This window comes from Pyxicephalus adspersus, chromosome 6, assembly GCF_032062135.1.
Source record: "Pyxicephalus adspersus chromosome 6, UCB_Pads_2.0, whole genome shotgun sequence".
Taxonomy (NCBI): domain Eukaryota; kingdom Metazoa; phylum Chordata; class Amphibia; order Anura; family Pyxicephalidae; genus Pyxicephalus; species Pyxicephalus adspersus.
This window is the reverse complement of record NC_092863.1, coordinates 90,052,051-90,065,683: the sequence shown is the minus strand read 5'-3', so window position 1 is coordinate 90,065,683 and position 13,633 is coordinate 90,052,051. Positions and strand designations below refer to the sequence as shown.

The 13,633-nt window shown below is 39.1% G+C and overlaps 1 protein-coding gene across 1 annotated transcript in view; it reads left to right on the top strand.

Annotated features, from left to right (window-relative positions):
- MTMR12 (myotubularin related protein 12) overlaps nucleotides 1–13,633 on the top strand; it is a 48,121-nt gene that overhangs the window by 11,503 nt on the left and 22,985 nt on the right. Inside the window, exons 2-4 of the mRNA XM_072416559.1 lie at nucleotides 7,076–7,136; nucleotides 9,825–9,961; nucleotides 12,112–12,184. Of these exons, the coding sequence (XP_072272660.1) occupies nucleotides 7,076–7,136; nucleotides 9,825–9,961; nucleotides 12,112–12,184 (271 nt within the window). The remainder of the gene's footprint in view (nucleotides 1–7,075; nucleotides 7,137–9,824; nucleotides 9,962–12,111; nucleotides 12,185–13,633) is intronic.

Sequence of the window (13,633 nt, the reverse complement as noted above, 5' to 3'; positions counted from 1 at the left end):
ATCGCATCTACCGTGTGTACAATATCTTTGAACGATCGTGTCGTTATCTCTATGTACAGGATCGGTGCTATACGATCGTTCGCAGATATCGTGCAGGATCATTCGTCGTCCGTTTACAAACGATAATAATTGGAAGTGTGTACGCAGCTTTACTCCTTTGCTGTGTTACTGAAATGAAAATTTCTCCTTCAAGATTTTCAACCAGGCAGGGCTTTGTGGCAGAAAGGGACAGGCGACGCTCCTCCTGCATTAAGCATTCTTACCTGCCTGATTGCAATCCTAAAGAGTGGGAAGCTGGGATTAACTGACACGTCCTGGCTTTGCCTGTGGCTGCTTGGACTGAATTCCTCCCTTGTGCCTGCAGCGTTCAACCCAGAAGAAATTGTTGGTGGGTGGCAGCCTCTGTATTGTGACCAAACTCGTCAGTAACCGCCTCAAAACAGTTGGGTGGTTACTGGGAAGTGCCGGGTGGTCCACCTGGCTAAAAGGGGCGGGAGGGCAACACTGGCCTGCATGGAAGTTACATTATCCCGGCCAGAACAATTAGGATGAGCAAGGACCAAAAGCAGGAGAGGAAGGAAATGGTTGCACAGGTGATTGCATTTTTTTTTGCAGTCAAGCAGGTAAGGTTATTTTATTGCAGTAGGGACATTGCCTGTCCCCTGTGTAATAAAGGGCCTGCCTGGACACAAATGTTCAAACTTTGGCTTTAGTTCCTCTTTAAATGGCACCCCAGTATCGTGGATATTATGGAAAACAATGTGTGTCTAATAACCTGTGTGATTATGATTTGCAGCACATTCATATGAATAGGCTGCCATAAGTCACATGTGTTGTGAGCATTTAATGCAGCAGATTGCAGCTCATACATGTACGTTCATGCAGCAGATTGCAGCTCATACATTTTTCTGGAATTTTGCTTGTAATAGGGAGTGATTCCTGAGCTGGAAGAATCGCTAATAGGAGGATATGCTTGGAGATGTCAATAGATCTGTTGTTCGGTAACTCTACCCTATTCTTTACATTATGAAATCATTCCGGTATAACAAGTCCAACCAAAAATATCTCCCAGCATTCGATTTTATTTACTAGATTCGGCTGACTGATATCAGAATAAATACAATGATAAATCCTTCCTCAAACTGCATGATTGTCATTACAGAAGTAAGGAATTTACTCTTCTGTCACCAGGGCTTTGTGAAGTTTAGGTGCCAAGACCAAGTCTGGCAGTGTCACCTAAGGCTTAGTCTACACGGACGTTTTCCCCAGTGTTTAACCGGAGGCTTTTAAATCCCCATGCATTACAATAGGTTAATCCACACCAGTACATTTCCTTGAGGCACATTTATGAGCTTTATCATTGCTTGCATCGTTCAAAAATATAAAACACTGGGCTAAAGCTGGAAAACGCGGGTAAACCCTTCCATTGACTTCAATACGATGTTCTTCTGCTTTTTTAAGCACTTAAAACCGAAGACGCGTTAAAAATGCAGAAAACCCGGCAAGCTTTAAAACGCTAATAAAAGTGCACATAAACGCATTAGTAAGGTTTACTTGTGTTTTTAAAAATGTCTGTGTAGACCCAGCCTAACTTATTTTTCATTTGGACACCAAGCCTGAGAACTGAGAACACACAATTTTACATTGTCAAATAATGTTCACACAGTAAGGGACTTTTTTTTTTGTGGGATTAGCTGAAGTACGTCAAAAAAAGAAAAGAATAGCCTGGGGATCTTGCAGCTTTGAGAACAATGGTGTAAATACACAAATCCCAAATTATGCAAACAGGCTTTTTTTTTATTTTTTTTTTATTAGTAGCCCCTTTTAAAATTCAAACCATACAGGACACCCTTATCCTGGCATGAAAACTGGGTGACCCGGATAGGGGAGGGGTGTGAGGATGTAACATCTTTTCTCTTTGGGCCAGAAGCTCTCAGACTGGAGAAGATAGACTATCATGATAGAACCTGGGTGATCCAGCAAATCTGGAACGGATTTCTTAAAATAATTTCCTAATATTTGACAAGTTTTTTTAAAATCCTGGACCAGATTTATTCCAGGTTTGCTAGATCACCCTGGTTCACCCATGATAGTCTATTTTCTCCTCTCTTGGAGAGCTTTAATAAATCAGGCTTTTTGTACCATACCAGGCCCATTGCTTTCCAACAAACTGGGGGATATCCTTTGTTGGGGGGAAAAGGCTTCATGACTGGCATCCGTGGGGTTGTTGGGGGGCTCATAGTAGAATATGGAAAACCCACATTGGCTTAGTTTCAGTCTCGATGATTGATAACTGTTCCTGTTAAAAGCAATAACTCTAATGGATATTTAGGTAATTAGGAAAATGTCATACCTGTGCATCAAACTGATTGGTAATGCATAGCTACAGGTTTGAGGACCATTTTGACCCCGGATGGCATTAAAGCAGCTCTGTGCCAGCTGGAAAACACTTTTAGTATGTTGTGGTGTACTATGCTGGTAAAATGTCCCTTCCATGTGTGGACAGGCCCTTTAGAATGAATGGATTTCGTGAACACGAAACGGTAATGGAGAAGTGTGAATCCAGCCTACATGTACAGATGATGACTCCGGTTTGGGTTACCTGTGACTCCAGCTTAGATATTTACCAACCCGAAGAACAGGATGGAAGGATTCCTCAGATCATAGAAACCTTTATATGCCTACATAAGCTAAAAGGAGAAAATTAATATTACTGGGCAGCTGAAGTATGACAACTATAGGAGTGTGAACACAACCAAGTCACTTCCTCCTGTCAATTGTTAGGTAAAATATTGCATTTATAAATATATCTGTACCACAGTTATGTACAGCTAAAATGTATAGTTTAATAAATGCAAAACATAAATTTACAACAACAATTTTACCAAATAAAATATTAAAATACCAACATGATAAAAGCAGCTATGTAATTCCTTTACCAATGTTATTGTATATTATATAGTTTCATATGGTAACACGTTTCACAGAGTCTTCTCTGCTTCATCAGGCCCAGAAAACTATATTCTATAATGAAAATTGATTTATTTCTTCTAATTGTGTAGTTGTAAAGTTGACAAAAACTTTGTATCTACATTTCCCCGTTGTTGTATCTAATAAGAAGGAAAAAATCCCAAAAACCTTCAATGAAGTTGAGAGTTCCAAAGAGATGTAACACCAAAGGATGTGTCTGACAGGAAGGCCAGAGGAGATTTCTAGTTGCCCTGATCCCAAGCACCAGATATCGATATCTTAAAATATTGCATTTCGTGAACTGTATTCAGCTCATGGTGCTAAGATGAGATATCCAGCTAGGTAAAGCAGCCAAAAACCCAACTAATTTAAGGTACTATGACCATCTCTGCAGGATAGTGGGGTTTTGTGATCTAACATAAAATGTTTCAGCAGTTCATAGAAATCAAAAGCTCTTTTATGGTTATTATTGCATATCATTATTTTAAATTTACCATTTCCAGCCAGCAGGTGGAGCTGCAGATGTCTTTGACCATGTTTACCTGGTTAACATTCATTGTTATGCTGTAAGCTTATTACAGAGCTATTGGCTGAACCTCAGATTACACACAGCTAAATGGGTCTTATCTGATTATAAGTGCCACATGAGATTTGTTTAAGCAGAAAGTCACAAAGGAAGCAGCTAATGCTGGACTGTCTCTGTAGAAAATGCAGAATGCTTTGTAAAACTGGTATAATGGGCCTGATTTATTAAAGCTCTTCAAGGCCAGAGAGGGTACACTTTCATAATTGAAGCTAGGTGATCCAGAAAACCTGGAAGTGATCCAGTTCGAGTTTTGCTAACAAATAGCAAACAACTTTTAAGAAATCAATTCCAGGTGTGTTGGATCACCCAGTTTTACTGATGAGTTTACCCTCTTCGGCCTTGGAGAGCTTTAATTAATCAGGCCCTATTAGTGGAGCTGATGAGTGAAGCAATGAAAGTTACATTATCTAAACATTCAGTGCAGGAATGCGGTGGATCTTCATGTTTCCCCTTGTAATTTACAGCTCATGAATATTTGTCACATTTAATGCTTTATAAATACCTCTGTGTGTTTTATATCAAATAAAGCTGATCCAACTGTGTCCTATTCAGTAGAAACTTTTAGGAAATCTGCCATTGTTGGCCTTCTATGGAAACTAGTTCTTTAGATGCCTCTGGATTTTTTGATTTTGAGTAAAGTCAATAAAAGTAATCAAATGCAAAATTCCTAATCCTCATACAGCGTTCAGGCAATGAAAAATCAGGGCAGCTGGGCATCAGCATTGTAAATAGCATTGGCCAGTAATGGCAGCCCCTGGGGTTCTTTAATGACAAGTTCACTTTAAATGTGTGTGGTTTGTGTGGCATATTTAGTGTGTAGCTCACCTCTCTGCTTCGGGACATTCACTCCTCATTCTCCACATTCCCCTGTGCCAATTTCCAGCCTTGGATGGCTGCCTGCTCCAATAGCTCTTTCCCATGAAAGCTGTTTTCATCTGTAAATGTATAACCAATGTGAGCAATACAAGACTGCTGGGCACAAGAGCTAGCTTCCAACCACCTGATATCTTTAAATACAAGAAACGTGCTTTCAAATGTCACCTTTTGTTTTTCTTGCTACCAAAATGTGGCCAAATCTGTATTTTAATGGTTACCTAGCATTGTTAAAAAAGAGCCACTAAGTCCGTACAAAATATATAAATCGCCAGCAAATGCAGTGTGTCCAGGTTATTTTCTTTTGCTTTTCCCAGTGTTTAACACAGAATTTTCTTTAGGCCGGTTGGGAAGAAATTGTAGGCTGGTGGCCTCTATATTGTGACCTAACTCTTCAGTAACTACCCAGAAACAGCTAAAAAGTGCCGGGTGGTGCGCCCAGCTAAATGGAGCTGGGGAGAACACTGCCTTTCCCAATTTTGGTTTCTCAGCAGGTCTGTATACTGAAAGTAAAAATGTGCATTGATTTAGAGAATTAAAAAGATCACAGATGCCCTTACCATCCATAGGAGCTTTGCTCATACTTTAATATGCAGTTTTCTCCCCAGCCCCTTTTAGCTGGGCGCACCACCCGGCATTTTTCAGTAACCACTCGGCTGTTTTGTTGTGGTTACGGAAAAGTTGGCTCACAATACAGGGGCTGCCACCCACCTACAGCTTCTTCCCACTCAGCTTAAAAAAATTAGTGGGGAAAATTCTGAAATGCATCCATCTTTCCAATGTTTTCAGTCTGATGGATTCTCCATATGTGGTTAGCATTTTCTTAACTTTTTGACATGTTCTATGTCTTATTTGCAGATTGATCAATATTTATTTAAAAACAGTACGGAAGCCCACAAACATATTTTCCTGTATCCTTTGGCCAATCCTCAAAAGTACATGTAAATCCTAAATAGAGATTAATTTTTGGGTTTTGGGAAACATTTTAGAGCCATTTTACAATACTTGCAAAAATTGCAACAATACCCTGCATTTTTTTTTGGGATGCTACAAGTAGGTTTTAGGGCATTTTGCAACCCTTGTCCCCTCTACAGCTGCTTGCAATCGGTTTTTACAAGCAATGTCATTACAAAAAAAAGAAAAAAAATTAAACGCTGTTCTAGGCTTCTTTTGCAAACACCTGAAAAAGCCTGCGGTGACAGCCTGGTAATGATCCCGGACACAACAGAAGATGGGCCACTTCCATCCCGTACACTACTACAGATTGGCATTGAGTATAGCTTTGTGTCTCCAGAATCCTCTGCTGTTCTTCTCCTGATGTGCTGTACAGACACGCTCACACCAGGCTTTTTTATGTTGCTTCTTGTTTCAGAATGATAATTAATGGTTTTGACTGCTATAAATAAACTTGTCTGCACAATATGGGGAGGTTATTAAGCAGTCCTATAAATACCAATTATCTGGGCTGCATTATTCTGCTCTCGCAAAGGTACACTCCCTTGTCTTGCAACCTAAAACAATGAGTTGACTGTTTTAATGAGAATCATATTTTACCATATCCTATTCATATCTGCTAATGTAAACTAGATACATTAATGGAGTATAGATAATTAGAAGAGCTTGTATGTACCTGATGATTTCTTTTTGGTTTATTGCTCTAATACTGTCATACTGACTGGCAAAAAAAGAATGGGATGTAATGTGCAGGAAAAAGTTGGCGATTAGAGCAGTATGGTGGCTCAGTGGTTAGCACTCTGGCCTTTGCAGCACTACGTCCCAGGTTCGATTCTTGGCACTATCTGTTTGTGAGTTTCTCTGGGTACTCTGGTTTACTCACACATTCCAAAAACATGGAGCCAGGTTGATTTGGCTTCCCCCCAAAACATTTACCTTAGACTGTATTAAAGACATATCACTATAGTAGGGACATTAGATTGTGAGCTCCTTTGAGGGACAGCTAGTGACATAACTGTGGACATTGTAAAGCGCTGCGTAATATATCAGCGATATATAAATACTGTGTAATAATAGAGTGTTAGTTCTCCCTGGAATCCAGAAGAGTTCTGATATGCAAAATCTAGATGCTGCACTGCTAAGCATAGCTAGCCATAGTTATTCACATTCACCTGGATTTGTTCTGTAGCAATGACACTTATGCAAGTGGCTCCCCCAGTTCAACAATACAGAACAAGCCCAGCTGTATTATCTGCTGCTAGCTATACTATGATTTGGGGAAATGAGTCTTTACAAAACATATCGGGAGTCCAGGTTCCTGCAGGGAGTCTTTGTTTTGGTTCAAGGCTGTGAATCATAAATCTCTACGGCATATGGCTTCAGTAAGCAGTGAGGTGTTTAGGATTTAGGAGAAGACGAGGCCAAGGACTGACTTTGTAGATGAAGACAAAATTTACCCTGACAAATGTAAGCTTTGAAGTGGCCTCTTAGTCCTAATGTGAAGCTGTATATTGTCTGCTGGACTGACATAAACTTTTGAGTAAGCATTGATAAGTTTACAAATCCTTGACCTGCCTGCTAGGGATTTGTTCGATTGCACCCAGTGATATGTCTGAGTTCAGTAATTCAAACCTGCAGTGATTGCCTTTGTGTGTACAAATTCATTTACAAATATTTTTCTTCCCTCTATAGGAAATTGATGTTCGAGACAAGGAACAAGTAGAAAAAGTGGATGATGTCTTGTTATTGCCAGGTAGCCCATTTTTAATGGCTTTCTTGTTTGCTTGCCCCTTTTCTTGAAGTGAACACCTACTTGTGAATGTATTTTTCAGTGTTTATTCATCATATTGTATTAATGTGGATCTTTACTTCTTACTGCTAACACTATGCAGTGCACAAGCTGAAGCCTTACTATTGTTGGCCCTCTCATTAGGCATCTTCCTTATTTTAATTTACTGAGCAGTACATGTGCATTTCATTGCAAAATTTGGTGAATCCTGATAGCCTTGGAGGGGAATGTCAAGATATTCAGCATATAAGTGACAAAGATAGTCGTTATGGCATATTTAAGTAAATCTGTGACCAGTCTATATGCATTAATTTTTTGAATGTAAGCTAGCTTTAAAATCCTCACTAACCTCTGTAGCTACAGGCAGTGTAAAGAAACGATCTTAAATTTTCAGAAAAAGAGCACTGATGTTTTTTTTATGTTTGACTTCTGTGCTGTTCAGCTCATCTTTTCTCTCCCCACCGTACAGAACCTTTATATAAGAGAACAGAACATAGCTAAAGAGGTAGGGGGGCATGTTGTGCTGAGTTTTGCTAATGATTGGAGTGCTTCTTCTGTAACCTTTGAGCATGAATCGCTCCACAGACCCTGCAGAGAGCAATCAGGGCTGTTTTAAAGCTTATTTTACTTGTTAAGGGCATGCAAAAACTTGAATGACAAAAGCTTGTCCACTGATTTACTTTATGCAAATCTTCCCATAATCAATTGTGAGTCTTGCTCCTTCCATGTAGATTTTTTCTTCAACGTTCATGGTGCAATGAAATATTAATCTACAGATTACTGACATTGTTACATCTAATAGGTGGCTGGTAAATGCAGCAACATTTCATTTACCAGTATTTACAGGTAAAAAACCAATCAAGATATGTTATAGAACTACAACCCCCAGCATGTATTTTCAGATCCTCTTTTGGATTGAGCTTTTCTGAAAACCATTAACCACAGAAGGTGATTGGTGATCGCTGATCATCAAGCTGCAAACGAGAAAGAGAAGTGTGTTACTCTCTGTATCTGTGAGTTAATTTCCTCTTACATTGTCCTTCTTGCATGCGTGTTCCATTGTCAGCAGGCTTCTGGGTTATTTCCTCAGGAGGAAGTGCTCAGCAGTCCCCATTCCTCTGATGTAATATGTATTGTAAGGAAGGAAAGGGTGAGCAATAAACTTGTTTGTCTGTGCTGTCCAGATGAGGTTATCTGTTATTATTTTATTCTTGATTAGGATAAGTAAAGTAGCACCAGAAAACATATTAAAAGACAAAAAGTAGAATTTCCTTTGTTATGTATAAATTGTGTTTACTTTTATTTTTACCCTTTTTTTGCCAGAAGTAATTTACAGACAGGCTTGTTTGTCAGCTAAATGTGAAACAATGTCTTTATATATTCAAGTTTCCCATGCTGCAGGTAGAGTTATAGGCTGCTTGTCATTTAGGCTGTCATTAATCCCTTGGATGGATAAAAATATTGTTCACAGAACTCAATAGCTCAGACTGTAATTTGTACAAGTTAATGAATTCGAAGTGATGTCTCATGCTTGTCCCCATCCCTCTCCATCCTAAATGACTTTATCGTTAACTAAATAAAATATTTTTCATTAACATACATGTTAAAGCCAAAATAAAATACAATGACATATCTAATCAAAAGATAGAATAAGAAGAATTTTTTAAAAAGCAATATTTACCTCCAATGCCTCTGATGTACTGCATCACACCCCACCTATTTTCTTTGAGCCCATGTCATCCTGGAGCTACCCTGTGACTGATTAGCAAAAGGATAAATAGTGCAGCGATTAACTCTTCCCTCTGTTCCTTTTTTTCTCCGCCAGAATTGTCCATGTCAGCACAGGATATGATTGGCTGGTTGTCTGCTTCTTACTCTCACACTTCAACCCTGCTATACAAGGATTCCAAGAGGCTGATAATATGTCAATTTCAAATACTTACTATGCTTGCCTTTAGAAAAATACATTTAATTAGGCATTCTTTCAAAATCATTTCTCAAAAGTTCAGCTCAAATTTAAAAATAAAATGAAATGGGAGTTTTCTTTACATTCTCTGAGAAATCTGTGGTGTGATATTTGTGTGCAAAAAAATGGCGTTTATCCAGTAGTCCTTTCTTCTTTTGCAATATCCTAACTGCTTGAAGGAAAATACATCAATCAATTCATAGTTATTATTACACAGTATTTATATAGCTCCATAATCATACGCAGAGCTGTACAAAGTCCATAGTCATGTCACTAGCTGTCCCTCAGAGGAGATCACAATCCAATGTCCTTACCATAGTCATATGTCTTTAATACAGTCTAAGGTTAATTTTGGGGGGAAGCCAAAAAACCTAACTGCATGTGTTTGGAATGTGGGAGGAAACTGGAGTACCTGAAGGAAACCCACAAAAACACTGGGAGAACCTGCAAACTCCATGCAGATAGTGTCCTGGCTGAAAATGGCACTTACATTAGTGTATATCTTCCTTATGAGCTCTTAGAGCCCCTAAAAGCCACGGTGTTCAGTGTAGAGGGAATGTCCCTTCACACCAGGACAAAAACTACAGGAGCTGGGCTTCAATGTTGTCTCAGCACGACTGCCATCCACATCATTAGGTGTCATTTTGTACAGCAATGATCTGATCTTTTCTGTTTCTCCCCTGCAGGTGAGATGCTTCTTTGTGAAGCCAGCAATGTATTCAAATGCTCCCAGGAGGAAGGCTCCCAGCGTGGGGTATGCGGAAGACTCATCTGCACCAACTTTAAGATCACCTTTCTCTGTGATGAAGAGCCCGACGATAACGTGAGCAAAGTCCTCTTTTCTGGTTATGTGTGTTCCACACAGAAATATAACCCAGCTTTACATGACATCACCGCCTTCAAGCTTTCCTAGATCTAAGTTTTTTTGGTAAGGTAGACACAGCCACCCACCAATTAGAAAAAGACAACGCAGAGCATTGGCACATTTGTTTTTTTGTATGAATACGTTTACCAGCCAGTATAAGGATTTAAAGAGATTCTGTACTATAATACAAATTAAAACAATTGTCTTGTTTGGCTTGTCCCAGCTCTGACAAAATATAAAGGAAAACAAACCATTAGGGCAGATTCAGACCTCCTTTGGGATCAAGTGATCCTGCATGGCACCTTGCCAGCCGTTTAGTCACTTGTACCGCAGCGCTGGCTCTTAACAGATTAAAACTCTGCCGTGCTGCCCCCAGAGGTAGTAATTCACTGGAATGGGGTAGCAGTAAACTCATTGCAACCTCATGGTCTTTATGAGCTTTAAAAATTGTAAATCACACCTAAAAATATTGTAAACTGTGAAAAAGAGCAACAGAGTACAAGGTCAGAAATAAACACTTTCCTTTTCAATTAAGGGGTTCTTAGCCAGGGATACAATGAAGAAAGTAAAAGGGACAGGAATACAGTAGACATGTTTGGCACAAACTAAGGACAGCATTTTAGGGGACGAACCTCACCAACTGGTGAAAATGATATTGCTTTGAGGTTTGCAGTCTGAGCAGCTTGCAGCCATTGAGTCAGCTTTGAGTTCTGATTTACATAAAGGCGTGCTTGGTGAGAATAAGGCCATCTGCTTGAAAAATGTTGAAGCTGAACCATAGATCTTTGAATACAATAATGATCAGAAGCACACAAGCAATTGCACTAAGGCATGGCTGAAAGTAAAGGGGTATATACTGGCGTTTGTAAAGCCCAGACTAGAATCCAACTGCAGTAATGTAGGGGATTCGAAATAGGCAGTAAACCTCTTGCAAAGTTTTTTTGCATGGAGGGGGTAAAAAATTTGATGTCAGGTTGTGAGCAGTTTTTTTAAATCTAAAGGGACTATTGGCTTCAGAGGCAAGGGTGTGCTTACTTTCTCCACAGTACATCCTTATATATATTGACCATTTTGCTGAATAAATGATTGAACCCTATTTAAGTAAAGATCTCGGTGTATATATTTATAAACCATTCCAATAACGAATAATTTAATGTAATATACTTATTTGTTATGTGTATATTGGGGTCAGTCAGATGATATTGATTGCAATGAAAAGGTGGCTTTTTGCAAACACAACAGAATTTCATATAGTTAGCGTTGGGACGAGAGGTGATTGCAAGTACTTGAAAAGTTTTAGGTGCACACTGTCGATCATTTGAGAAATACACTATAACCCAGCTTTTCTCAACCCCTTTAACAGTGGGGAACCCTTGAAATAACTTTCAGGTAATCAGGGAACCCCTGGTATAGTTACTATAGCCACAGCTCACATTACATTAGCTTGGGGGACAGCCCCCACGACTTCGGGAGGAATTCTGGTTCACAATTACTGCTATAAACACCTAAATCTGTCTGGTCATGACCAACCGCATGCTTTGTTACAAATAAAAGTAGCAATGAAAAGCAGTTGAATGGAAGGAAATAGGAATGTTTGCTGCTGGGAAGTAGTGTATCTGTTGCTTTGTCCTGCAAAGGATAAAAAAAAATACCTGTCACCTGTCAAGGCCTGCAAGAGAATCACTGCAAGCTGGCTTTGCTGATCCCTTTTTTTGAAAATGCCACTTGACTTTCTCTGTGACCTGAGACAAATTTGCAGATGAAGTGACTACCCTGACAGCATACATGTTCGGGATCCTGTTCTTTAGTAAGGTAAGGATTCCTTTTGCTTGCTACTAAGAAAGGGGACCTAGGCTTAGTTGGACTTTCCATTTATCATGAAAATCTTCTATAGTAAATCCGCTTCCCTTTAGTTCTTCTAACCACACACCATATTCCTGATTACTGCAGAATTGAATATTTGACATGATCCACAAAAAACACATGACTGTAGCTATTTTGGCCAGACTACATGTTTTCCTGTCTGTCTGAGAATCGCCCAGTTCTCTGCATGTCCTTCCAGATTGTTAGTATTCATAATCTGACTTTTACTTTTTAATGTCCCTCAGACACCAGAGTTCAAGAACAAGATTGTTGGTGAAAATGACATCACCCTGCAGTGTGTAGATCAGATTTATGGAGGTAAGACTGCCACCCGCGGGGCACTTACAGGCTTTTTCAGGGATGCATTCAGGAGTACATATAGGGTTAGAATTGTTTGCAAAAAAAGGGACAACCAACAAAATGTTCTCTTCTAAAAGCTTAGACCAGTTAAAAAAAAATATTTTTTATTGGTGTGGCCTTTTTGCATTGCTTTTAAAAACTTAAAAAAAAAATTCTGTACGGAGCTCTTATCAGATCTGCAGAAGATAGTAGATAGAAATGAGTAAATGGATGGTAAGTTTTTGCCTAACAGATCCCTTCCACCTTCTTAAATCACTCATTACAAATGGGAAAAACACATCTTTTAATGGTAAAGTTGGAACGGTACTTATTTTACTCTCTGTCCCCCACCTTTTAACATCATTGGGCATGAGATCTCTGTCTTTCTGGATTGAGTCCTCAGGAACATGTGGAGCAGGAGAAGTCTCACCAGGTTATACTACAGCCCATTGCAAGTGTGTCTTCTCCTAAGATTTAGCCTCCTTTGCCTTCCACAGAACTGTACCCAGAATGGTGATAATATCATTCTTGCTTGGTGCCCTGGGCAGATTATGGTAGCAAGGTAAGGGAGGGAGCTCCTACAGCAAGTTAAGTTTTGCTGACCAACTAAAATTATTTTGCATTGTTTAACTTCTGGTGTAAATGTGTATGTGAACTTTTCTTGTTTGCTCTTATTTCCACCCTTTTGGTCTTTAACATTTCAAGTATTGTATCCATTGCAAAAGCAAAAATTATTTTATCCAAAATCACATGAGCGGATAACTTCTTGTCATCTCTGCCTGTGCACAAGGAGAGGTTTTTGAGATGAGGTGAAGTTTGTGTTTTTAGTTTAGAGCCAAAAATACCCTGGGGTGTTATATCATGGAGGAAGGTAGGGGCACACTATGTTGCAGGCAAATTAATAGGCATATTTTGTACTTGCAGCATGTTTAAAATGATAAAATATGGGGCAATGTGCATTTCTTAAAACAGTAAGACATTTTAGTTTCCTTTGACATGCATGGTAAATAAACAGGTTAGTCATAACGTACTTAAAAACCAATGGGAAGCTAGTATTTGGCTTTTATCATAAATGTATGATATCACATTCTGTAAATAGAAATCTCTATTTATACATGTATATAACTGACTGATCCATATATTGATAAAAGAATAAATATGACAATCTGTTACAGGCTTTAGCTAAAGTTCTTTTAATGGCCTGCATTTTCTTGCCTAAAATGCACAGATTTAAATGTGATGGAAGGATTATCTTTGTTTTTTTGGCTGCCTGTGTATACACTGGAGAGATTCACTGTATCACATTAGAACAGATGACTAGGGATGAGCGAGCAAAATTTTAAAATTCGATCTCGCAGCGAATTGGGTTGTTCTCGCTTACCGAACATGTAAGCGAAGATGGGCTGTGTACATTCGTATTTAAGTTCA